General features: G+C 37.7%; 1 protein-coding gene across 3 annotated transcripts in view; it reads left to right on the top strand.

Moving 5' to 3' along the window:
* The window catches only part of LOC119497020 (atrial natriuretic peptide receptor 1-like), a 90,077-nt gene extending 64,338 nt beyond the window's left edge, over positions 1 to 25,739 (top strand). For 2 of the 3 annotated variants that reach the window (XM_037784772.1, XM_037784771.1), the window contains exons 7-23: positions 5,102 to 5,196; positions 7,830 to 7,965; positions 8,179 to 8,263; positions 8,537 to 8,654; positions 9,560 to 9,634; positions 10,164 to 10,241; positions 10,333 to 10,437; positions 10,883 to 10,954; positions 11,089 to 11,251; positions 11,629 to 11,784; positions 17,496 to 17,664; positions 18,175 to 18,321; positions 22,645 to 22,768; positions 23,109 to 23,177; positions 24,122 to 24,296; positions 24,942 to 25,040; positions 25,311 to 25,456. In XM_037784772.1, the coding sequence (XP_037640700.1) occupies positions 5,102 to 5,196; positions 7,830 to 7,965; positions 8,179 to 8,263; positions 8,537 to 8,654; positions 9,560 to 9,634; positions 10,164 to 10,241; positions 10,333 to 10,437; positions 10,883 to 10,954; positions 11,089 to 11,251; positions 11,629 to 11,784; positions 17,496 to 17,664; positions 18,175 to 18,321; positions 22,645 to 22,768; positions 23,109 to 23,177; positions 24,122 to 24,296; positions 24,942 to 25,040; positions 25,311 to 25,456 (2,012 nt within the window). Of the gene's footprint in view, positions 1 to 5,101; positions 5,197 to 7,829; positions 7,966 to 8,178; positions 8,264 to 8,536; positions 8,655 to 9,559; positions 9,635 to 10,163; positions 10,242 to 10,332; positions 10,438 to 10,882; positions 10,955 to 11,088; positions 11,252 to 11,628; positions 11,785 to 17,495; positions 17,665 to 18,174; positions 18,322 to 22,644; positions 22,769 to 23,108; positions 23,178 to 24,121; positions 24,297 to 24,941; positions 25,041 to 25,310 lie in introns of all 3 variants that reach the window. The other variant, XM_037784773.1, reaches the window with a different exon arrangement.
* The last annotated feature ends 2,243 nt before the right edge of the window (positions 25,740 to 27,982 follow it).

Here is a 27,982-nt window from a genome sequence, read left to right as displayed (position 1 = left end):
ATTACAGCAGATCTATGGCTGTATTCATCAGGGTCAGCTGCACAGATTTTAATGCACCGACCCACAGAGACCTGTCCTCGAGAGACAAATGACGACATTCATCATTCGTTCCCATCCATAAAACAACCTTTGTTTAGATTCAGCTGACAGGAGCGTGTGCAGGACATATGAATTATGATTGTTGTCTTTCAGAAGCGAAAGAGGAAGTCCTTTGACGTCATTGAAGTCCTTTAGATGACGTCACAGCCTCTAATGGTACATGTAGGCTCCGTCCTTTCCACGCATCCCATTCATTGAGTGTGTTCTAATCCACGTACTTCCAGAAGTACACTTCAATGTAGTGCACTTTGTGCACTCTGTACTCACTTGAGTAGTGCGTAAATTTCAGCGGGGTAGGGTCGTCTCAAATCGAACACTCTGCGCCTACGATGTGTCCTCCTGTTGGCTGAAAATGCACTGGTATGTTTACGTATTGTTTTATTCTGTTTTCTGAGTGTGGAAAGTGTCCAGCGTTCCACACGCAACGATCTGACTGTTTTGAGTACAACATCCGGGTACTTTGAGTGCACTGGATTTTGCCGTACTTCCCAGTGTGAACGCACTTATGCACTCAAAGTAGTAAGTGTAAGTACAGAAGTACGCGGATTGGAACACACTGATTGTCTATGTAAGCAGCCGTGCAATGCATTCTAGTAGTAGCGCGATTCGTGACATGGACCGTCACGTCGCCCGCTCCTCATTTGCATTAAATTGAGGCGACTTTATGCAAATCACGAGCGTCCGACACGACTCATCGCCTCTGGAAACTCCCAAGAAACTTTTAAACTAAATGTAGTCGATCCAAAATGAAGACAGATTCAGCAACAGCGCGGCTTATTTTACGCATTAAAGGTTTATGCCTTGTTGGTTCCGTTTTTTTTTTTGTAGTGACGGTTGTCACGTACATGTTTTACTTAGTTTATGTGTTTATTTTAAGCCCAACCATGACGTTTTCTCTTCACCTAACAACGTGGTTTTCTTGCCTGAACATAAATGAGTGGCTTTGTTGCCCCCCTGCTGGTAGTGTACGTTAATACAGGCGTGTAATATTCACGTCTCTGCGAGGCAAAACGTAACACTGTTGGTAATTTGGAGGACTTGTTGCGGCCGCAGTGTTTTCTGATTTATCACAGCATGTACAGAAATCCCTCCCAGCGTGAACCGACTGCTGTTGCCTGTTATTTTTTATTTTTTACCAATCGTTTGTCTTTTTTTATGCCTTCAAACTGTGTCAGCACTTGACTGAGTCGGACACCTGAAGTCCACCAGCTTATTCTGCTGAAAGGTATTAGAGAGCCCATCATCACGCCCCTGTGGTTTGTTCCTTCTGTGCAGCCTGATGCAAATTTTCCTCACGGCTTCTTCTGTTCCTGCAGCTGCTTTGATTGTTTGTCTCCCTCGCTGAAATCCATCTGTATGAACCGGCTTTACTCCGGCTCCCATTCACTGACTCTGACAGGAGGTGGGTGGGGGAGGGGTGGGGGTACCACTCAAATCTGAGTGGTAATCAATCTGTAGTGGGAGGTGGGAGAGCACTGGGCCCGATTTGTAAATGCACGACAAGATTTTAGAGAATGGTGAATATACTGTACGTGTTTTCAGATGGTGCAGAGACTGTTTAAGCCAAACCATGAGGTTTTTATTTTTTATCCTAACTAAGTTGTTTTGTTGCCCCCTGCTGCTACTGCACCATCATACACGCGTCTAATATTCACGCTCTGCGAGGCAAAACATGATCCTGACGCGCTATCCTCTGGTGGACATGCGGGTCTGTTACATGCTTTGGCATGATATCGGGTTGTACTGTGACGTCACCCATTGGTTTCTGGACTATGGTTTTGAAACCTTGCATGGCGATAGCCATGGCGCCATGGCGCGAGAGGGTGGAGCTAGGTACAACCGAACGCTGAATAAGACAATTTAGGCGACCTAAATGTTACAATTGACTTTCTTGAACTGAAAACACACTGTGAAAGGGTTAAAGTTGTAAGACGAAAACACGGACAACTCCCAGACTAGACAACGCCGTGGCAGCGACCTGTCAATCACAAGGTAGCCACATTCTAAAGCATCCCCTGTGGATTGTGCAAAAGCAGATATCACCTTGTTGTCTCCTAATATATATAAAGCTTTGGACTTTTATGACATTAGCAATAAAACAGTGAATCTTCATCCAGAACCGATGGACTTTGGGGCATGTCCATAACAGTGGAGGCTGGTCCATAGCACATATACTAATGTACCTTCATCACCACTACATTTCCGGCAGGTTGCAGAATCCTTTAAACCAAGTCTATATAACCTATGTGAAATTTTAAATTAAATAAGCCTCACCCTCAGATCTCTTGACGTTTTTCAGGAGTTGTTGCAAATCTCATCCCACTCCTGTTCACCAAATGACACACCCAAAACTCTTTCCCAGACAAATTCAAGGGCCACGACAGTTTTATTCACTCTGTATACCTGGAGAGTTGTCTGTAACTTATCTTATTTTTTGCGATACATGGTGTTGTATTGGTGCAATAAACACCTCGTAATGTAAGAATTAAGAAAAAGATTATTATCATATTTTTAAAAATGACATTAGTGGACAAAACCTGCCGCAGGTGCAGATAAGTGACACACACACACGCACACATCATTCCTGTAAAGCAATGCATCATTTAACAGAAACACATTAAACTCACAGGTCATTGATAACAGTCTCCCATGGTACAATGTGTGTGTGTGTGTGTGTGTGTGTGTGTGTGTGTGTGTGTGTGCGTGTGTGTGTGTGTGTGTGTGTGTTTGTGTGTGTGTGATATATTTATGGCTTTAATAAGCTCTCAGAGCTCGTGACATTTCAGCGGCAGGAGCGCGTCCCCCCCGTCCAAGAAGCACTCCTCTAAATGTCATCCTGAGACATAAAGACACCTGATCGCCGCTCGCCACATCATTATCTGACGCCGCCCCCTCCTGACATCACCGTTTTTCATATCATCAGAACAAAACCAGCTCATACACTGTGAATGTATTTTATTTTTATCATCTTTCTTTCTTTCTTTCTTTCTTTCATTAACAGTTTGATGGTTGGTTACTTATTGATAACAAAGATGCTCTATTACAATCAATGTAGAATGCTAACGGCTTGGCACCAACGTGACATAATGACCCTTCCTCCTTTTGTAGATTCCAACCATATATTAGGGGCTGTCAATAGATTAAAATGTTTAATTGCATGATTGATGATCCCAAATTAATTGCAAATTAATCACACATTTTTTTATCTGTTCAAAATGCACCTTAAAGGGAGATTTGTCAAGTATTTAATACTCATATCAACATGGTAGTGGGCAAATATGCTGCTTTAATGCAAATGTATGTATATATTATTATTGGAAATCAATTAACAACACAAGACAATGACAAATATTGTCCAGAAACCCTCACAGGTACTGCTTCTAGCATAAAAAATATGCTCAAATCATAACATGGCAAACTCAAGCCCACCAGGCAACAACAGCTGTCAGTGTGCTGACTTGACTATGACTTGCCCCCAAACTACATGTGATGATCATAAAGTGGTCATGTCTGTAAAGGGGAGACTCGTGGGTACCCATAGAACCCATTTCTATTCATATATCTTGAGGTCAGAGGTCAAGGGACCCCTTTGAAAACGGCCATGCCAGTTTTTCCTCGCTAAAATTTAGCATAAGTTTGGAGCGTTATTTAGCCTCCTTCTCGACAAGCTAGTATGACATGGTTGGTACCAATGGGTTCCTTACGTTTTTATAGTTTCATATGATGCTAGTATCTTCACTCTAGCTGTAAACCTGAGCCCGCTACAACCTAAAAATCGCAAGTTGCGTTAATGTGTTAAAGAAATTATTGGCGTTAAAACAAATTTGCGTTAATGCGTTATTATTTGTGTTAACTTTGACAGCCTTGATATTCGTGTTTAACATGCAATGACAATAAAGCATCTTGTGTTTATGTCATGTTATTTCCATATTACAATCATTAACAACAACAACAACAATAATTCCATTTGATAGTAAGTAATAAGTCTGTTCTATTACATGCTGTACTATACTGTACTTCATTTTATGCTTTTATATTTTACTACTCGTCTTCATGTGTGAACACTCTGACCAATCACTGCCTGCTCTCTCCTGATCCCTAATTGCCTGGTTTCTATGGAGATTGAACCCCTTACCCAACACACACACACTCACCACCTAACTGCTAATTGGCTGTAATTAACCTCTTATGGCTATTTACATTTTTTCCATCCATAAATCAGAGGCGGTGCCGTCAACCCCCCCGGTCCTCCCCCCCCCATGTAAACACTGTTAGTGCTGTTAGCTGCTCAGCTGTCGCCATGTTGATAGCTGTGCGGAGGCAATAGAAATGCTCCCGATTTCGCATTTAGCCCCTTTAAATGATCATCCAAACTTAAAAAATATAAATCTAACTTAGTTTTCTTCACAGGAATGAATGAAATGCTGAGATATAGGCCAACTGTGTATTATTGAAAGAAGTAGTCTTACACCTCTTAAAATCGAGGATGCCTTGAGACCCTCCGTGAAGCTTTGTTGACCCCTAGTGGGGGGGTCGAGAACCCCAGGTTGGGAACCAGTGCATTAGAGCATGCTGTCGGTGTTGCTGCTCACGCTGCTACACCAGGGGTACTTGGTACTTCTGGGCGTACGTGGAAAGATTGTGGAGTAGCTCAGCTAATTTGAAAAAAATTTAAATTATGATTTAAGAGGGAAAAAAAGTTACGGATGAATGGTTGAAACGTCCATGCCATAGAAGTGTGTGCTTTTTGGGGAAAAAAACAGCATGTAAAACTTTCAGGAACTACAAACCGATGTAAAAACCAAACCACAGTGTGAGCATTACAGCTAGTTACACAACTACCCGTAGCTAAAGCTAATTTACACACGTTTTCTCCTCAGACTAGCAGCAACAAAGACCTACTAAAATCAAGAATAACACATGAATAATCAGTATCAATGCTGGTCTTTATCCAGTTCAGACGTGTTTGTTTAAACTCTGTATGTTCACTCATGTCCCTCAGGTGTAACAGGACTTGTCCACCTGGACGAGAACGGAGATAGAGAGACGGACTTCGCTCTGTGGGACATGATCGACACCAACACCAGCACCTTCCAGGTGAACAATAATATATTTTAATCTTTAATTATATTTCATTTTTAAATAATAGTTTTGTATGTATTAATATAAATTGAATAAATATTAATATTACATGTGCTGGTCAATGATTTTAATCTCATCTAGGGTTTGTTTGGTTTTCAGCACACTTAGAATTATTACATATGTATGTATTGTTCTCAAATAATTCAGTTTCACAGACCTTTTCCACTATAGATATTTTGACTTGTCATAGAACGAATGTCGTTAGATATAATCAAGGGCATAATGTCCGCTGGGATTGGCGGGACATGCCCCTCTCACTTTATAAAATCCAGTTTTTGTCCCTCTCAATATTAAGGTTTTATTTGCTCACTGAAATCTCTCACACAAGATCTTCAGACTGCCAAAATCCAGAGGAGAGAAGAGAGATATTGATAAAAATGTTGTTCATCGAGATCACTGTAGTTATCACCGTGCGTTCATAATAATGAAGCTTTGTAAGCAGCAGAGATTGGCAGCATTTTTTACCTCCCACACTTCATAGAGGCTGCTCTGACTCAGGGCGTCAGAAAGACTGCAAACACCTCTACATGTTTTTCAGGTAAAAAATCATTTCAAATTAGCTATTGAACATCAATCAAAGATAAAGCAGTAGAGCACAAGCATACATTTTGTATTAATATTTATTTATCATAAAGCCTCTTAACAGAAATGTTTAAGTGACGTTAGTGTGTAAAATTATTCAGTTTAAATTCTACTACGATTTATTTGGAAAGCCCAATAAACAATTCCATTATATGTTATTTGTTAGATTGATATGAATATGAAAACATTGACTTAAAGTTAAGGGCAGTTAAAGAAACTTACAGCCTTGACTATAATTTCTGTTCCAGGAATTATTGCAGTGCAATGAAGCAATTGATAATGTTATTAGTTGCACCTATGTTTGACAAGGTGTATTCAACTTAGGTTTCACTGCATGTGTGACTATTCTTAAGTTTCTGATGGCTAAAATGTTGTCCGAAACCTTTCAATTGCATTTACTGAGGCGCAGGACAAATGTTTTACTACCCACTTATTAATCCCGTCTGATTGGTGTTGTTTTGGAAGAAGTCTGAAAAGGAAGAAAATTTAATCATGAACAAGAAATGTTTTTGGACTAATAAAAACCTCAAAATAGCATCAGCTTACAGTCGAGAAAGAGGTGAGATGTAGTCGACCTTAACCGACCCTCCACACCACCATCACACCTCTCTTTTCATCAGCCTCCCTCACACTTTCTAATAGTTTCTGTCATTCTCTGTGTCTCAGTGTGAAGGCTGCATCTGTCCTCTGTCGTGTCTGTAATCCTGTGAATTCTCCAGGAACTCTGGTTCAGGTCCACTTCAGGTCCACCCGATGAAGTGTAGCACTGGTTAAAGTCACACTGTTGGATGGACTGGAGAAACATGTGACTGGAAACCACTGGTTTACTATTGGAAAATAATTAATTGTATTTTATTAGGGCTGTCAAAGTTAATGCATCGTTGGATTTATAACTTTTATGAAGTCTCTGAAAAAACGCTGTTTTTCCAAGCTCGATTACAAACCGTCTGAAAGGAATACCTAATATCTAAAAATAGTGATCAGAGTAATTTCCTGTCATATACGACAGCATCAACCTCATGGGGTTAAACTTCTGCCGAGTACATCAAGCACATCTTTGTTCTCAAGAAAAGATTTGAATGCGATTGACTGTTCTTCTTTTAGAGAAAATATACCGTCCAGTTTGTTCATTACTGAAGTTCCACATCAGCTCCAGCCATCTTGGTTGTTTTTATGCGTCAGCAGCGTTCCTCTTTTCGGTCTTCATCTCAAACATGCCCCATATCAGATAAATGCTCGTGATTGGCCCGGCACATCTCAGGCCACTGGAATTCTGTCCTAAGCGGAGGGGGACCAGACGCATCTGCCAGAGCAAATAAAACCTGAGCTCGCAGATTCGTCTGGTTCCCAGGCAAGTACTGGAATGGAGTAAATACTCAGTTTAAGTACAAGTACCTGAAAATTGGACTTAAGTACAATACTTTCCTATATTCCACTACTGCCAGTGGTGGGAGAATAACCCCTAACCTTCCCTGGAGGGTTTTTACTTGGTAGGCAAGGAGTGTTGAAAGCTTTTCCACTTCCTGTTGTAAACACTGTTGTAGCTCTTTGCTGCAGCACAGGGATTGATGCATTTTACATTTACATAAATATTTTCTCAGTTTATAAAATATGTTAGTTGATAGTTGACTATTGGACAATTCAATCTAAGGAGCCTAATTTGACTGTTTAACTGGCAACAGTTCATATCTTATATATCTTAATCATATTTGCTCCAATTCTACCCACTGCTGCTTTAAGTAAGATTTTGAACGCAGGACTTTTACTTGTAGTAGCATAATTTTACCCTGAGGTATTTCTAGTTTTACTTAAGTACAAGATCTGAGTACTTCTTCCACCAGGTGCAACAGGCATTAATACCTGAACAGTGAACTGGGAGCTTAGCATAAGAAATGATTATAAAGGCAAAGAAGAGTGTCATCTGCATAAACTCTGACTTACATGAACTCAAGTCTTAAATCAAACATCTTATATCATCTTGTAAGTTGTTGTTTGTTTTATTCCAGATAATTTTGGTGTACAATAGTTTAGAGGAGGAGCTGACTGCCATACCTGGAACAGCACCGCACTGGCTGGGTGGAGTTATTCCTCCTGATGTTCCCGTCTGTGGCTTCAAGAATGACAACCCCATCTGCCTCGCAAGTCAGTGGACAAAACAAGTTTACATTAGCCAACAGTTGTTATGATCATCTACAGTTGTTTCCTATGAACCCTGACCTCTCACCTTTAATATTTTAATATTCATTCATGGTTGGTAACATTTATGTTGTATTATCAGTGTATTAAATTCAGGGATTTCTCTGTGCAGAATGTGGATACAGAGGTTATTAAATACTCTTTCTCTCTCTCTGACAGAGACAGTCACCATCCATCAGATGGTTTCCATCGTGGTCTTCTTCATCTTCATGATGACCCTCACCATCACCATCTTCATCTACAGGTGAGAGCTGCTGCTGTCTGTTCTCGTTAAACTATCTTAGATGACTGCTTTCATGAAGCTCACAGAAGGCTGCCTTTCCTTAATAACCTTCAACCGAGAGCTTCAGTAGCCTGAACTGAAGAATGATGTGACCAGGACATGAAGCGTGGTCTCAGGTGTCATACATTTAACCATGTACCCCGACCTCCTCCGGATAAGTAAAAGCATTTAGCTTGAAACAGAGTTGGTCTGTAACCTGTGTCTCTCTCTCGCTCTCGCTCTCTCTCTCTGTAGGAAGATGAAGCTGGAGAAGGAGCTGGTGGCTCAGCTCTGGAGGATTTCCTGGGACGACATCCAGATGAGCAACCTGGACAAGGTGCTGCGCAGCGGCAGCAGGATCACACTGTCACTGGTCAGCACACACACACACACACACGCACACACAACACACACACACACACAAACACACACAGACACACACCCCAATGGTGGAATATAACTAAGTACATTGACTCAAGTACTGTACAAAAGTACAAATTTTCGGTACTCTTACTTTACGTGAGTATTTCCATTTTATGCTACTTTATACTTCTACTCCACTACATCTCAGAGGAGGTAAATATTGTACTTTTTACTCCACTACATTTATCTGTTTTTCATCCCCTTCCTGTCCAGTGAAAACCACGTATCTCCAGATGTGTTGGTGTTGAATGTTTGTTATGAACTGGATGATGAAGTGCTCCTTCATGTGTTGAGAGCATTTTCCTCCTACTTAAGCTAAATAAACTCTTTAATAAGCCTCTTGGATCAGCTGGAGAATGCATCCATCACAAAGCTGAAAACAGGGCTGTTTTTCCGACACCATGAAAAGTTGACTTTTAAGAGATGCGGGGTTCTCGCAGGACAGCGACACTACAAACATATGATCATCTTATAGAATATGATGCATTGCTGTAGATTAAACTACTCAACAGTATATAAAGACGTTAAAAACGTATACATCAGTAAAATGCAACATGCACATTAGGGCAGCAGTAGAATCCTGAAATACCAATATATAATAGTAAAACACTGACAGGGAACATTTTACTGCACTGTCATAAAAAGTATAGTATGTCCTAAAAAAATCATAGTATAGTATGTCTTAAAAATGTCATAGTATAGTATGTCATAACTTGCTTACATTACTTTTACTTAAGTAAGTTTTGAACACAGGACTTTGACTTGTAGTGGAGTATTTTCACAGTGTGGTATATAAGTACTTTTCCTCATGTAAAGGATCTGAATAATTCTTACACCACCTGTGTCTGTCTGCAGAGAGGCTCTAACTACGGCTCCTTGATGACTGGAGATGGAAACCTGCAGGTGTTTGCAAAGACTGGATACTACAAGGTCAGTGTGGTCTTTTCCTGTTTTCTGCTGATAACAAGTCAGACTGGATGTGAACTGTCTGTTCTCTCCTCTACTGCGGCGACATGCAGCTCCTCGAAACCTGTTTATCTTTCATCAGTTGTTCAAAACTCTCACACTGTCTAGAAGCTATTTCCTGTCACAGGAAGGGATGCACTTTAAATCTCAGGAAGTTGGTGGCACAAAAGCTCATTTGTTTTTCCACTTAAAATTTCTTTTATTTACCCTGAGTTAAGGAAATGGCCTAATAGTTGCAGGAAGAATCTCTAAATGTTTCCTTGGGTAAGAAAAAATACTAAAGAGTTTTTAGCATCCAATTCTGTTTGTGAAGCAAATATTTTACCATTACTTCGTTGATCGACCTGCATGTTTCCTGACTTCCTCAGGATTTGGATTTATAGTTTGAATTGAGATTCGGATCAGGATTATGTTTAGGATTAGAGTTAAAGGTTTTAAGTTTAGTGTTTTGCAACCCAGTGATGTCTCTCTCTCTCTTTTTTTGTTATTCCAGGGAAACATCGCAGCCATTAAATACACCAACAAGAAACGCATCGAGCTGAACAGAGAGGTCCTGTTTGAACTCAAACATGTGAGTGTCTGATGGTTCACATCTTCAGATTCTTATCTTATCTTATCTTATCTTATCTTATCTTATCTATATATTTATATATTTTGTGTAGATGCGAGACGTTCAGAACGAACATCTGACCAGGTTCATCGGAGCGTGCATCGACCCTCCCAACACCTGTATCATCACAGAGTACTGTCCCAGAGGAAGTCTGCAGGTACACCTGTCTGTCTACCTGTGTTTACCTGTCTTGTCTACCTGTGTTTACCTGTCTGTCTACCTGTGTTTACCTTTCTGTCTACCTGTGTTTACCTGTCTGTCTATCTGTGTTTACCTGTCTGTCTACCTGTGTTTACCTGTCTGTCTACCAGTGTTTACCTGTCTTGTCTACCTGTGTTTACCTGTCTGTCTATCTGTGTTTACCTGTCTGTCTACCTGTGTTTACCTGTCTGTCTACCTGTGTTTACATGTCTTGTCTACCAGTGTTTACCTGTCTGTCTATATTTGTTTACCTGTCTGTCTACCTGTGTTTACCTGTCTGTCTATCTGTGTTTACCTGTCTGTCAACCTGTGTTAACCTTGTCTGTCTACCAGTGTTTACCTGTCTTGTCTACCTGTGTTGACCTGTCTGTCTGTTAACAGTCTGTATTTTGTGTCTTCAGGACATCTTGGAGAATGACAGCATCACTCTGGACTGGATGTTCAAATATTCTCTCATCAATGACATCGTCAAGGTACATTTAATTTATTCATGTTTTATCTTCCACATCTGTTCTATGCTGTTGATATTCATAGTCTCTCCAATGAATATCTTATGTACCTGATAATATGTTTAGTTATCTATTTCTCTCTCTCTCTCTCTCTGCAGGGCATGTTGTTCCTCCACAACAGCGTCATCGTCTCTCATGGTAAACTCAAGTCGTCCAACTGTGTCGTGGACAACCGCTTCGTCCTGAAGATCACAGACTACGGTTTGTCCAGCTTCCGATCCGAGAGCGACTCAGGGAAAGACGCTCATTCCTACTACGCCCGTGAGTGGCCGTTTCAGCCATTTATGAATTTTACTACAACTCTGTGCCTTCAGCCTTTATCCTGAAAGCTTTTACATGTTTTGCTCTTAACATGTTCTCCAAAGTTATCTACATCTTTATCCATAAAATCAAATCAGTGTCAGTGCTAAGATCCTTATCATGTAGGACTGCGTATTGATTCTAGTGTTGATAGAATCAGCGGCGATACCAAAGAACGCTTTTTTTGGTGCTTATATACATTTTTTAATTTTCTACTAGGGCTGTCAAAGTTAACACGATAACGCATTAACTCAAATTCGTTTTAATGCCACTCATTTCTTTTTTTATATATATATATATATATATATATATATGTACATCCTCTCCTCCTACTGCAGAGAGGTTGTGGATGGCTCCAGAGCTGCTCAGGATGGAGTCTTCTCCTCCTCAGGGATCTCAGAAAGGAGACGTCTACAGCTTCGGCATCGTCCTCCAGGAGGTGGCGCTGCGCCGAGGAGCCTTTTTCCTGGAGGGATACCCACTCAGCCCCAAAGGTAGGACACAGCTTTAAAGAGTATGTGGACACTTGATCAAAACAATATATTTGAGGGCTTTTTCAGAGTCGAATTATCCTGACCTAGTCCTTCCTAGTTCAGTTCTCATTTTTTTCAAAAACGTAATTATTAGGGATGCACCGATTTATTGGCAGAACATCGGTATCGGCCGATATTCGCCTTGTTAACTACCATGTTGGTTATTTTCGGTCAGTCTCTGACAACAGTAACCAGCTGCTGATTCAGAGAAGAAACCACTGGCTGGACATAACTCTGGCATGATGCTGTGCGCATGTGTGTCGTCCGTGTGGAGTTTTACACTGTCTCGGCGAAAGATCAGCGACAAGAACGTTGTTATGGACAGCTGAGGCAGCGAGGCCCGACGCTGCACCAGCAGAACAGAGCTCTTCATCTGCTCCCCGGCGGCGTTCTGCTGTTACTAGTCCACTAGTTAATCGATCACAGATGGCGTCCTTCTCTCGGATGGATACAAAATAAAAATGAAAAATGCTAAAATGGGTCATCAAATATACCTGGGCAGCCCACCCAAGTAAAGTCTATGTGTGAGAAACACCATTTAAATGTTTCTAATCACTTTTATATTTACATTTCATTTAATTTTACTAATATTTATGTTGGGCTGTATAAGTACTGAAACATTCTTCTCATTAAGTAGGTAGTTGTATAGCAGCTTAAAAGGCTTTTGAAGCAGTTATTTAAAAGAAAAAAATAATATTTTTCATGTGAAAGAAGATTATATTAAAGGTTGTTTCATAAATTTGTATGTTTGAATTTGTGCTCATACAAAGACAATGTAACGAAATGCTGAATGGTTTAAAACAGCTTAGATTTGTTATAATGAAGAGGGAATAAATAACAGCAAAAACAAAACAAACAAAAACATCAGCTATCGGCCAAACTGTTATTCTAAACATCAGTATCGGCCCAGAATTTTATAATTGGTGCATCCCTAGAAATTATACAGATCAGGTTAAGGTAGGTTTTTAACTTGGATCGGGTCGTACATTTTGAATCTGTGGTGAGGGACACCATCAGAGGTTCATGTGGTTTGAACTGTTTTCTGGCAGCAGGTAGTTTTCTGTGAAAATCTGTAAATGCCTGAACTGCAACATGGATGTGGATATAAATCAGGAAATGGAAAGATGGATGGATAGTTCAACAGTGGATTTAATTTTCTATATTATTTGATATATTCGATAGCCATGGCCGAAGGTATTATGTTTTCGGTTTGTCCGTCTGGTGCAATCTCGTGAACGTGATACCTCAGCAACGCTTGGAGGGGATTTCTTAAAAGTTGGCACTAGTAACGTCCACTTGGACTCAAGGATGAACTGATTCAATTTTGGTGATCAAAGGTCACTGTTACATCACAAAGCACGTTTTTGGCCATAACTCAAGAATTCATATACAAATTATGTAAATTTTACACAAATGTCTAACAGGATAAAATTATGTAGTGATGACATTTTGGACAGACTTGGATGTAAACTGCAGCTTGACTTGTTGGTGGAGGCGGTAATTCTAGTTTCTTTTTAAATTTATTTTTGCAAGAATAATTTTTTTATTATTCTTTTTTTTAATGCTTGTTTTTCTTTGCTTGCTACTTTTTTAGTATTCATATTCAGGTCCAGGTTCAGGGTTAGTCGGCCTGCGGAGGTCGTGTTGATTGATACCGACCTGAACAGCATTAAGAGCACTGTTTGCTGATAAAGAAACTTTACTGAGGTCAAGACAGAAACCTGCTGAACCCCGTCTCTTCCTGTCTGGACACCCGTTTGTAATTTCAGAATAAATGTTTGTGGTGGTTGGTTAAGTGGAGACTGCAGTTCAATTTAATAATAACAGCAACCAACAAATGATATACTGGACTCACACTTACCGGCCTGTTTCGTGCTGAAAATAAATTAGTTTACAGAAAAAAAAAGAAAATAAATAGACTGAACAGACAGAGCCTATAAAAACACATATTCTTGGGTTTTATGTTGGCACTCTAGTAGCCACATGCTGGCAACACATTTGTTCCACTGAAAACAGTCTATCCAGGAATAAACTACAGATTTGAAAAATGATATAAAGAGCTTAAAGGATTTGTTTGTTTTGTCGGCCAAACCTCAGAAACCACCTCATCCTGGAGAGTCCACTTTCCTAATTTTTCTTTCTTAGTTTGTTTCTTTTTGGGGGGGAGACGGCCTCCAATTGAAGACCAATCTGAAGTCAGGATTAGACTGATGTCTTTGGAATGAAAGTTTGGTTTGGAGATTGGCTTTTACTACAGATTTCCAAAGTATGAATCTCTAAGAACAAACAAAAACCATAGATCTGCTGCAAGTTTTCACCCAGAAACGGGCGCTCAGTGAAGGAAGTCAGACGGGGCTTCATCACAGCGAATTCTCCTGATTTCACGCCAACTAACTAGAGTTGTTTCGATACGGAAAATTTGGTATCGGGTATCGGCGAGTACGGCAGTCTATGCACCGATCCGATTAATAATTTATGAATCCAGAGAAAAAAACTGCTTGTTTAACCTGAAATCAGTTCTTCTTCGCCGCTTCACAACAGTAGCCTTCACTGTGCTGTTGCCCTGGATGGACCACGGCTGCTACTGGCAACTACTGTTTTAGAGCAGCAAAGAAGAACTGATTGCTAGTAGTTTGTCACGTGACGATAGCAAACAACAACAGTGCGGTGCTAGTGGAGACGTTAACGGTGGTCAGAGCGAGGAAAATTATGCCTGATTGTTCTCCACCAGTAATTTGAAAGTCTGAGTTTTAACCCTTCAAACTCAGTGTTGGTGCACAGCTTGTAGACGTGCGTAGGAAAATGAAATCATGTGGAAAAAAGGATGAATTCATGACATTATTAGAGACAATATGTTTTGGTCATGGACACAATGTGAAGTAACACACCTTTATACTAAAGCGACCAGCTGGAAAGACCAATCAAAAAGGAAGCCAAATCTCAAACGCCTGAGACAATTACCACATTGATGATTTACAAAAGAAAATCCTTAAAATCAGTATCAGTATGTACAACACAAATTAATATAGGAAAATATATAGGAAATCTTTTTTCAGACAGATTATTATTAAATTCTTAAAAACAACAAAAAAAGGTTGTGAGGGAAGCAGATCAGATAATAATCATTCAAACTGGGAATATTTTCAGTTTCATTTTGCCTTTTCTACCTCATTTGTGAAATTAATAATCAGTTGTCGATCAGGGAAGCAGGAAGCGGTGAGAGCATTGACGAACATAGCAGAGGTCAGCGGCGGATAGACGGTGGGATTTGGAGCGATTGAGTCGTGTTGGCGACTGAATGAGGGGAATTAGAGACGGAGCACGACACAACTGAAACTAACAATTACACCCTGACAGAGGAGGAGGAGGGAAGTCCGACAAAAGAGAGACAGTGTGACTGAGAGGGTGAAAAGAGAACAATTTATCTTTTTCTTTTTGTCCGACCTGTTGCCAGCTGGACGACGCTTTGATCAGCCGGCAGTCTTTCTTCCTCTCCAGCTTTCCACAAACACTTTCCAGGACTTGAAGTGTCGAACAATTTCAGAGGCATCAGCCTGCACTCTGCCAAGACCTCATTTATTTAAAATAGGCTCGTGGTCGAAATTGCTGAGAAACCTTAAAGTTGACATGGAAAAGTTTCTGTTTCCAAACCACAGAGGACAGAAAGAAGGAGAGCAGAGTAAAAGATGAAGTGTGTTTCTAGGAATTATGGAAAAAAAAAAAAGATTCCACCTAAAACGCAGCATCAATATTGAGATTGAAAGTTAGTTTAGGTTTAACTTAGCACACTAAGGCCTTAAAGGTCTTATTCATAACATTTTTATGGAGACAAATCATTTTTAATAAACAATACATCCACAGAGCTTTTAGAAAGGTGCTGAATAATAGTACGGCTTTTCCTAAAAACAAATCATTATGATTGTGAATTAATCATTTAAAAAATATCTGCATGTGGATATCTGACATTTGGTTTCCCACTTCTAACAAGGCTTGTGAGCCAATAGTATAACGACGTTGGTTTCACGTGGTATCTCTGTGTCGTCAGCGATCTAGCTGCCAGTTAGTGTGACGGTAAGCGCCCAGCTTCACTCCGCTTTCCATCAGGCTGCAGAATACATGAATATTAACCGTGGCAACAATTGACAACTGACGTTAGCACATATTAGCTGTATTAGCTTAGAAGTCTGAACAACAATAACCCGTAAAATAAATTCTGCATATCTAAACAAAGCCAACAACTACCAACATCCATAGTCCTTAGGACCTTAACCATCTGAGACCCACAATAGACTTGTTTTTATCCTTTTTAGGGGGGTACAGGAGGTCTTTAGGGGGAGATGGCAGGTCAACAGTAGATGTCACATAGAAGTAGTGTACATCATCTGAAAGCTGAACATTAATTTGAGATGCAGCTCAGCACTGTGTGACTGTAAATCAGAAATAACATGAATGAATGATTGAATGAATTAATTATTATGGTATATTATTATTGTGTATAAGGTCTTAGAACATTATGATAGAAGTATATGATGGCCATCCCCATGCTCTATTATGTCTCATAAGTTGTTGCACCAATTTTTGGGTTGATATCATTTGTTACACAGATTTGGTGCTACATTTAACCATTTTTACCACTCAAGAATTGATAAAAATGACCAATAATCCCTCCAAAATACCACATTAAGAACCAAGACCTTGAGGAACACCATAAAAAAAGCTGATGATGTTGACATTTGGAGATTTCTGCAAGAATTGCATTTTTCAGCGATTGGATGGCGAGCACTTCTGTTGTGTAAACTGCTCAGAAACCCCGTTATTGTCGATCTACCTAGGAAAGCCATCCATCCTCTGAATAACCTAGGTCTGTTGTTTGTGGCTGTAAAGTTTCATGAGGCTGTGATTAACCTGGAGGTCCCCACAGGTCATTTTATACAGTGAGGTCAAGTTTCAAAAAATGGTCTCAATATAATGAAATGGCTGCTATGGGGACTAACATCATCACACATGAATACAGTTGGGCTCATTGGCTCCACAAGAGTCTCAGCTTTACAGTGATACACAATTTATGTAATACCAAGACTGTTTAGGGACCCCAGTGTGCACAAATAATCAAATATACCATTTTCAGAGTAGGCAATAAAAACACATTTATACTGCATGAAAAAACGGTTTTGGTGAGATTTACTTTGTTTCTGTCGAGTCAGTCTGAGTCTCGTTCCACTCGACCATAAAAAATGTTTATCCTCAAATGGACTTCAAAGCTCTGAGGAATTAATTAAAGATGGAAAGTTTTTGTTGCATTTAAAACAACGAAGAACCACTTCCCAAGGAAACTACTTTATTATTTCTGTCCACATTTGTTATTTCAGACGAGTCAGATAATTAACATCTTTTTCTACTTTTGGCAGCAGTTTCTCTTCCTCGGTCCAGTTTGGCTGCTTTTCTTCTCATTTTCACCACACTGTTTAAAAACCATCCAACCATCCATCTATTTCTGGTCGCTCCCCCAAACACTGTAAGTTCATCTGAACCATCTCCATCTGCTGAAGAAGACTGAAAGCTAAGACAGGATTGAATCTGTTAAAATCCCTTTGTATATGTTCTTTTAAAGTTGACTGAATTGTCTTTTCTTGCAAGGAGCGTTCATAATATATCTCTCCCTCCCTTTGCAGAGATTGTGGATCGGGTGGTTCTGGGCGAGTGGCCCTGCCTCAGACCGACCATCGATCCTCAGAGTCACAGTCCTGAGCTAGGTCAGCTAATGCAGCGCTGCTGGGCCGAGGAGCCGACGGAGAGACCAGAGTTCAACCACATTCGGATGCTGCTGCGCAAACAGAACAAGTGAGTGCTTTGACAACAAGAGGGATGGTTAAAACCTGAAGGTGGTATTTGTAAAACATCTAGTGACAGCCGGAGGCAAACGTATGCTAAACCTCAAGAGAGAGGTGTATCTTAACATGAATATCCTGGAAGTAGTACCGGGAAGTTCCAGTGTTATTTTCCCTCAGTATACCCACATCTGGATTTCTAAATCTATTCAATATATTGAGTATTTTTCAGCACCTTTCAGGCCACAAGAGTGCAGGGCACACAATATACGAGTATCGAATGAAAGTAAAGCAACATGCTTCATTATCTTCTCCAAATATGAAGCTGTAGGCGACATAAACATGATAATTTATAATGTTTATTTAGTTACTGGGATCATTTTGTGAAGAATCCACATTTGGTACGCTAGTGAGTATTTGTGGTTGCAGGGCGGTGTATGAATGATTGAGTCAAAATAAAATATATGTGTGTTTGTGTGTGTTCTGTGTTCGTGTGTGTGCGCGTGTGTTCGTGTGTGTTCAGGGAGTCAAGGACCAACATCCTGGACAACCTGCTGTCTCGTATGGAGCAGTACGCCAACAACCTGGAGGAGCTGGTTGAGGAACGAACACAAGCTTATCATGAGGAGAAACGCAAGGCTGAAGCACTACTGTACCAGATACTACCACAGTGAGTACTACATATACTACTGTATAGTATGTCTTAAAAAAGTAATACAAAAATTGTAGTATAGTACATCATAAAACAAAAAAATAAAAGTCATATAATACTGTAGTATGTTATAAAAAATCTGAAAAAAAGTTTGAAAAATTCATAAAAAACGTATAGTATATCATGTTGAAAAGGTCATGAAATAGTCATAGTATATTATGTCAAAAAAAAAAAAAAGTCATAGTATAGTACATTATAAAAAGTCATAATAAAAAAAGCCATAGTATAGTATGTCATAAAAAAGCATTAAAAAAGTCACAGTATAGTATGTCATTTAAAATCATAAAAAGTAATAGTATATTATATAAAAGAAATCATTAAAGTCATAGTATACAGTAGTATGTTATAAAAAATCATAAAAACTCATAGTATGGTAAATCATAAAAGATATATATATAAAAAGTCATAGTATAGTATGTCATAAAACTCATAAAAACGTGTGATATAGCAAGGCAATGCAAGGAAAGTTTATTTGATATAACACATACCAACACATACAATTCAATTCAAAGCGATTTACATGAAAATCATTAAAAATCATAGTATAGTATGTCTTAAAAAAACATAAAAAGGCATGGTAAAGTATGTTAAAAAAAATCATAAAAAGTCACAGTATAGTATGTCAGAAAAAGTCATTAAAAGGTCATGGTATAGCATGTCATGAAAATCATTAAAAATCATAGAATGGTATGTCAAAAAGAAGTAAAAAGTAGTCACGGTATACAGTGCCATGTCAAAAGTAAAAAAAGTCAAAGTATAGTATGTCAGAAAAATAATTAAAAAATCATAGTATAGTGTGTCGAAAAATTTCATGAAGAAAGTCATAGTATAGCATGTCGAAAAATCGTATGAAAAAAGGTCATAGTATAGTATGTCGAAAAATTTCATGAAAAAAAGTCATAGTACAAAATGACGAAAAATTTCATGAAAAAAAGTCATGGTACAATATGTCGAAAAATTTTATTAAAAAAAGTCATAGTACAATGTTGAAAAATGTTATGAAAAAAAGTCATAGTATAGCATGTCGAAAAAATCGGATGAAAAAAAGTCATAGTACAAAATGACGTAAAATTTCATGAAAAAAAGTTATAGTACAAAATGACGAAAAATTTCTTGAAAAAAAGTCATAGTATAGCATGTCGAAAAATGTCATGAAAAAAAGTCATAGTACAATATGTCGAAAAATTTCATGAAAAAAAGTCATAGTACAAAGTGACGAAAAATTTCATGAAAAAAAATGATTGTACAATATGTCAAAGAATTTCATGAAAAAAATCATAGTACAGAATGTTGAAAAATGTCATGAAAAAAAGTCATAGTACAAAATGACAAAAAATTTCATGAAAAAAAATGATTGTACAAAATGACGAAACATTTCATGAAAAAAATTCATAGTACAGTATGTTGAAAAATTTCATGAAAAAAAGTCATAGTACAATGTTGAAAAATGTTATGAAAAAAAGTCATAGTATAGCATGTCGAAAAAATCGGATGAAAAAAAGTCATAGTACAAAATGACGTAAAATTTCATGAAAAAAATTATAGTACAAAATGACGAAAAATTTCTTGAAAAAAAGTCATAGTATAGCATGTCGAAAAATGTCATGAAAAAAAGTCATAGTACAATATGTCGAAAAATTTCATGAAAAAAAGTCATAGTACAAAGTGACGAAAAATTTCATGAAAAAAAATTATTGTACAATATGTCAAAGAATTTCATGAAAAAAATCATAGTACAGAATGTTGAAAAATGTCATGAAAAAAAGTCATAGTACAAAATGACGAAAAATTTCATGAAAAAAGTTATAGTACAAAATGACGGAAAATTTCATGAAAAAAAGTTATAGTACAAAATGACGAAAAATTTCTTGAAAAAAAGTCATAGTATAGCATGTCGAAAAATGTCATGAAAAAAAGTCATAGTACAATATGTCGAAAAATTTCATGAAAAAAAGTCATAGTACAAAGTGACGAAAAATTTCATGAAAAAAAATTATTGTACAATATGTCAAAGAATTTCATGAAAAAAATCATAGTACAGAATGTTGAAAAATGTCATGAAAAAAAGTCATAGTACAAAATGACGAAAAATTTCATGAAAAAAGTTATAGTACAAAATGACGGAAAATTTCATGAAAAAAAGTTATAGTACAAAATGACGAAAAATTTCTTGAAAAAAAGTCATAGTATAGCATGTCGAAAAATGTCATGAAAAAAAGTCATAGTACAATATGTCGAAAAATTTCATGAAAAAAAGTCATAGTACAAAGTGACGAAAAATTTCATGAAAAAAAATGATTGTACAATATGTCAAAGAATTTCATGAAAAAAATCATAGTACAGAATGTTGAAAAATGTCATGAAAAAAAGTCATAGTACAAAATGACAAAAAATTTCATGAAAAAAAATGATTGTACAAAATGACGAAACATTTCATGAAAAAAATTCATAGTATGTTGAAAAATTTCATGAAAAAAAGTCATAGTACAATGTTGAAAAATGTTATGAAAAAAAGTCATAGTATAGCATGTCGAAAAATGTCATGAAAAAAAGTCATAGTACAAAGTGACGAAAAATTTCATGAAAAAAAATTATTGTACAATATGTCAAAGAATTTCATGAAAAAAATCATAGTACAGAATGTTGAAAAATGTCATGAAAAAAAGTCATAGTACAAAATGACAAAAAATTTCATGAAAAAAAATGATTGTACAAAATGATGAAACATTTCATGAAAAAAATTCATAGTACAGTATGTTGAAAAATTTCATGAAAAAAAGTCATAGTACAATGTTGAAAAATGTTATGAAAAAAAGTCATAGTATAGCATGTCGAAAAATGTCATGAAAAAAAGTCATAGTACAATATGTCGAAAAATGTCATGAAAAAGTCAGTACAAAGTGACGAAAAATTTCATGAAAAAAAATGATTGTACAATATGTCAAAGAATTTCATGAAAAAAATCATAGTACAGAATGTTGAAAAATGTCATGAAAAAAAGTCATAGTACAAAATGACAAAAAATTTCATGAAAAAAAATGATTGTACAAAATGACGAAACATTTCATGAAAAAAATTCATAGTACAGTATGTTGAAAAATTTCATGAAAAAAAGTCATAGTATAGTATGTCGAAAGATTTAATGAAAGTCATAGTAGAGCATGTCAAAAACAATTCATGAAAAGTCATAGTATAGTACAGTATATGGTTAAAAAATTCAGTATAGTATGTCATTAAAAAATCATATTAAGTCATGGTATAGGATAAAAAATCATTAAAGTCATAGTATAGTAAATCATACAAAAATCATTAAAAAATTCATATCATGGTATGTCATAGAAATCACAAAAGGTAAAGGAATAGCAAGGCAATGCAAGGAACGTTTATTTGATATAGCACATTTCAGCAACAATGCGATTTACATGAAACATTTAAAACATCTCGACAAAGTACAAAAGAAACACATTATAAAAGCACATTTAAATACAATTAGAAACATACTTTAAATTCCAAGAGAATAGAAAATAAAAACAAGCTAAGATGGAATAAGACATGTATAAAATACAAGAATATAAGTTACAGTAGAGTGTATGAAATCATTTATTAAAAGGCAGCAGCAAACAGAAAGAACGTCATGAAAAAGTCATAGTATGGTAGGCCTATGTTGAAAAAAGGCATAAAAAGGTCATAACATTTTGAGAAAAAGTCATAGCATCACGAAAAAAAGTCTTAAAAAATTAGTATAGGATGTCCAAAGTCATAGTACAGCATATCGAAATAAGTCATAGTATAGTATTCCGAAAAAAAAGTCAGTGTTTGTCATAAAAATCATAATCAATAATCATAAAAAAAGTTTTAAAAATTTTAGTATACTATTTCCTAAAAAGTATGGCACGAGAAAATTCAAAAATACTCAAAATAGTCATAGTATAAACATAGTGTAGTACATCATAAAAAAGTCAGTGTTAGTACCATATTGAGTACTTCATATACCACTGTAGCATATACTACAGTGAGTACTACATATACTGTTTTTGCACCATTTTATACGTTTCCTCATCCTGGCATATCTGGTACCTCTCCCCCGCTCTCTACCTCTAAACCTCTCTCTCCACATCTCGCTACCTCTAAACTTCTCTCTCCACATCTCTCTGCCTCTAAACTTCTCTCTCTCTGCCTCTAAACTTCTCTCTCCACATCTCTCTACCTCTAAACCTCTCTCTCCACATCTCTCTGCCTCTAAACTTCTCTCTCTCTGCCTCTAAACTTCTCTCCCCGCAGCTCAGTAGCGGAGCAGTTGAAGCGAGGTGAGACTGTTCAAGCTGAGGCCTTTGACTCCGTCACCATCTACTTCAGTGACATCGTGGGTTTCACTGCCATCTCTGCAGAGAGCACACCGATGCAGGTGAGCAGAGTCACAATCATTATTATACTGTATAAAGTTATAGGCACAGTTTCTTTTTATGTTGTTTCAGCTGACGGTGCTTAACAGTTATCTGCGAAGAGCTGGAGTCAGGATGGGATTAGCCTAGTTTAGCATAAAGGCTGGACTCACCAAAGTTCAAAAATACACCTCCAAAGCTCACTGATATTATATCTCGTTTGTTTAATCTGTACAAAAAAACAGACATGAGGGTGGTATCTTCTCATCTCACACTCTGCAAGAAATGATTCTTTTATATCACAAAAATCTGTATCATACATAACTCCAGTGATGTTTACAGCCGAATGTTGTGACCCTGCAGGTGGTGACTCTGCTGAATGACCTCTACACTTGTTTCGATGCCATCATCGACAACTTTGATGTTTACAAGGTGACAATATCAACACAAACTATTACGGATGCCGATCATCATCAGCCGATATTCAGTAGAAATATGCGATCAGGAGATCGGCCTTTAATGCTTTCTAGTTGCACGACACGCTATTAAAACAAAACATGCCGCACAGTACTGCCTGGCTAAATAACGGAGCTAACAGCGAACGTCAAAGGAGGTTGCATCGAGTTACATTATGGTGCGTTCAAGCACTATTTTATCTTATCTTATCTAGAAACTTGAATAAATCCAGTTGTTTGAAGGAGATATTTTCACAGCAATATAAAATAGATATTAGAGATTTATTTATTACGTGTTGACACTAGCTCTAAGCAGAACTACTAATGCCAAGATTTTTGTTTTAATCAAAGCAATTTTTTAAATATTTAAATAAAAATACACTAATTTATTTCATAAACAGTTAAATTGTATGTTTTTATTAGGGCTTTCAGTTGATTAAAATATTTAATCACAATTAAACTCATGATGTCCATAGTTAATCGTGATTAAACTAGGTTGCTGAGAAGTAGGCTAAATAACGGAGAAATGTCTCTTTGGTGCTTTTTTGGAAGACGTCACAGGTCAAAAAGTTTAGGAACCAATCGTTTAATCTTAATAATGCATTATATTTTATGAGCTTATCATATGTTTGTTTATGTGAAATCTTAATCTGAAAAGTAACTTAAGCTGTCACATAAATGTAGCCGGGTAAAAAAAAAATACAATATCTCTCTCTGAGATGTAGTGGACTAGAAGTACAGAGTAGCATGAAATGGAAATAATCAATAAAGTAAAAGTATAATAATTGAGTAAATGTACTATGACAACAGATGTATTAAATGAGAAAACAGACCAAAAATAGTAAATGTGTGCACTATGAAAGGACTTTGGTGTTCCTCTCAGACACTAACCCGTTGTTTGTGTTCCTGTGGTGCCCCCAGGTGGAGACCATCGGCGACGCCTACATGGTGGTGTCGGGGCTGCCGGTGAGGAACGGGAAGCAGCACGGCAGAGAGATCGCCCGCATGGCCCTCGCCCTGCTGGACGCCGTCCGAACCTTCAAGATCTGCCACCGATCAGAACAACAGCTGAAACTGAGGATAGGAATACACAGCGGTGAGAATATACAGTCCATGTACAACCTCAACAAAAACATTCAGGAAACACACAATGTTCTCGGCTTTCATTGTTTTAAGAAAATGTCATGCATGACTATAATCTTATCCGTTTACAGGTTGTACAAAATAAGACGATATGTGTCGTTTTTGAAGGACGAGGACATAAAATGGTTAAACATTGCTAATAGGGGTCATTATTTAGCAGCAGTCGGGTAAAAATACCTATAATTCATGATATGGATCTTTTGGATCAGCTTGCCATTTTTTTATTCTTTCATATGAGGAGTAATAATGTACTATAAATAAATCTGCATGTCACACCTGAGTCAGTAACGTAGCTGGGGCACAGCAGTCTGTGTTGCGGTCAGGACCACTGTGGAAATAAATATGAACTTTTAGTGTTTTTATTCTGCTTACATTTTATGCATAACACCTTGTTTGTTTTGGCTTGTTGTGTGTTATGTGTAGGTTGTTTAGATCAGGATAAAACCAAACCAGAAATCACTGTATAACAAAAGCAAGTGCTGTTTTACATCGGATACTAAAACGGATGAAAAGAGGTATATGGTACGGATTGGTGTTTGAGCTCCATCTTATTTACTTCTGGATGGATGCATGAACTTACTCAGACTGTGTGTTGTAGGTCCGGTGTGTGCAGGAGTGGTGGGTCTGAAGATGCCACGTTACTGTCTGTTCGGCGACACCGTCAACACGTCGTCACGTATGGAGTCCAGTGGAGAAGGTCAGAAATGCACTGAACTGTAGTCGACACAAAGACAACTTCAAATGACTACATTTCTTAATAAATACAGTAATACAAATTCAGATTTTCCTATGGTACCCATAGAACCCATTTCCATTGACATATCTTGAGGTCAGAGGTCAAAGGACCCCTTTGAAAATGGCCATGCCAGTTTTTCCTTGCCAAAATTTAGCTACAACATAAAAATCGCAAGTTGCAAGTTTTCAAATACATGTTGAAATGAACTTATTTACCCGTGTGTTTGTGCAGCGCTGAAGATCCATGTGTCGGCGGCGACTCGCGACGTCCTTCTGGAGTTCAACTGCTTCCAGCTGGAGCTGAGAGGAGACATCGACGTCAAGGGCAAAGGGAAGATGACCACATATTGGCTACTGGGAGAGAGCGACAGCCAATGACAAAACACCGCAGACAGGAGGACGACTGAGGACAGAGGAGGGGACGGAGGAGAGGAAAGAGAGAAGGGAATAGAGAGGAGGAAAGGAAAGATGAAGGTGAGAAATGGTAGAGAAGGAAACAAAGTGAAGGTGTAAGGGAGGAAAGTAGAGAAGGTATCTCCACAGACGTCTCAGGTCCTCGTCATCCTGCAGCAGACCTGTTCTGAGGACTCACCACCTCCTGGTTGTTTTTCATTTCTGTACAAAAGAGACCTGGAAGGATTCAGACTTTGCGACTCGGAGGAAAACACTTATACAGTCACCACGCACATGCACAAAAAAAAACGCAAAGACTAAAGGAAGAAGAAGGACAAGTGTGCAAGTAAAAACCTGGTCTGAAACCAGCAGAACCAGGAATCAAAGTGAACACATGAAGAGCTGGAGCATACTGTAAATGAAGGAGCAGAGAGATGCAAACACAAGAATATTAACTTTATATTGTGTGTTCCAGATCCAGTCTGTTATATGTTTTACAGAGAAAGTGATTATTTGGGTTTTAGAGTTGTTTTGAATCTGCCACCTCAAAGGTTGTACTTCAAAAGTTCAGCAGACAAGATTTAGACATTGGAAGTGTTTTCAAAATGTATTTTTTTTTTCAGTTTTACAAGAGAAAATACTTTCGAAGATGAAGACTGACTTCTTGGTTTTGCAAATGTAAGCTTCCCCGCCTCCGTTAAAAAAAGGAGCATATAGCCACTTTTCCGTGGAAACTTCCAGGTTGTTTCCCACGCAGTGGATGAGACAGGACTAGGTGTTATAAAGCACGACTTCTGCAAATCAGATAAACTGTGGCAGGGCGCATTTAAACTTGCAATATTAGTGAACACCTTGCTAAAATTGATAAATGATGGCTAGCTTTACAAAGTTACAGAATCCATTAAAATGTTAAAATCTGGGTGCAGCAAGTTCTCTGTCAATATACAAATGTTTCCCTTTTGTTTTTAAATAAAAAGTTGAAATTACATGATGTTTTTTTTTTTTTTTTTAAATACATTTGGAAAACATCACAGAAGCCCCTTTTTGGTACAATTAAATGATCTTCACATCTACCGGTTTAAGGTCAATCACGCAGCGATACGATGACTGTTGGGAATCAAACCTGTGACGCCGGAGTTATAAGACAGTTTTCTGCACATCTCTGCTCGGACGCCTTCCTCACCTCTTAACCACCAGTGGACTGAAACATCCTGAGCAGCCAACGTTACGGAGTTGTCAGTGGGACAAAAATGTTTTCTCCAATTCAGATTCATGAACTGAAAAAGCCTCAAAACGTCTCAACGTATGAAAAACCTCTGATATTTTTATATAGTGCCATTAGATGTGTATTACATGTTGGGAAAATTATCATTAACTAAAGCTCATCATAGTGTATCTAAAGAGATTCCAGTCACCAATAACCTGCTATCATCTCAACAGAGTAAGAGTCAGTTAGTTCTTTTGTTGTCAATCATTTTGAATTTGTTTGTATCTCGTTTTCACTCGATGTTGCACTTCTGCATCCCTTTATTAGGATTAAAGGTTAGTTTCACTTCAGTGACGATGAGCCCTGTGTTTTGACTGGGGTTCAAACCAGCAGTGTGTGTTTGTTTGTACTGACCTGAATAAAGTTCTGTGCAGAGCTCGTTTGTTCTGAGTTGCAGGCTGCAGTTTGTTCGGCTGGCTGAAAATATAAAAATCCGATGTGGTTTGTTAGTGTTTCAAAGAGGCAGAAGATATTACAGCTGATACCATCACAGAGAATACCCTATTCTGATTGGCTGAAGGATGTGCATTATGTTTAGATAACTTATTGACACATCATCTTCATCAGTATTCCACATATCAACATCATATAATACAAAACCACAACAGAAAGTTCTGCTATTTTAGCATCAGAGGAACACAACCACCTGTAACTGACCTGGAAGTAAACAAGATGTTGAGAAAACCCATCTTCAGTAGGTGTGGGTCCTTCTCATCAGCAACCACAAACATCTCATATCGATAAACCTGCAATGATCACAAATAGTAAACGATCAATATCAAGATTAAAGTATTATATCCATATGGAATTCCAAAGAAATTTAACAGCGCTTAAAAATTTAGCCTAAATTTTCATAATTTAGCCTCGACAAGCTAGTATGACATGGTTAGTTACCAATGGATTCCTTAGTAGTATTAAATACTTAAAGATACATTTTGAACAGATGAAACATGTGATTAATTTGTGATGAACTATTTTAAAATGAGTGACAGCCCTAGTTTTAAAGGATTTTATTCTAGTTTTGGTATGGTATCTTAATGTGTTTGTATGTGCTTAATGTGGACCCAAGGAGGATTAGCTGGTTGCTATGTTACCAACTGATGGGGATCCTTAATAAAATCTAATTAATCTACATTAGTTACTTGAGTAAACATACTTACCACTGCTGAAACGGAAACTGCGACAAAAAAAAAAAAAAAAAAAAATCAGGTCACCTAAGGATTCTCCTCTCTGCATCCAGGAGA

The sequence above is a fragment of the Sebastes umbrosus genome, chromosome 11, assembly GCF_015220745.1.
Source record: "Sebastes umbrosus isolate fSebUmb1 chromosome 11, fSebUmb1.pri, whole genome shotgun sequence".
Lineage (NCBI taxonomy): Eukaryota > Metazoa > Chordata > Actinopteri > Perciformes > Sebastidae > Sebastes > Sebastes umbrosus.
This window is presented reverse-complemented; position numbering and strand designations above follow the sequence as displayed.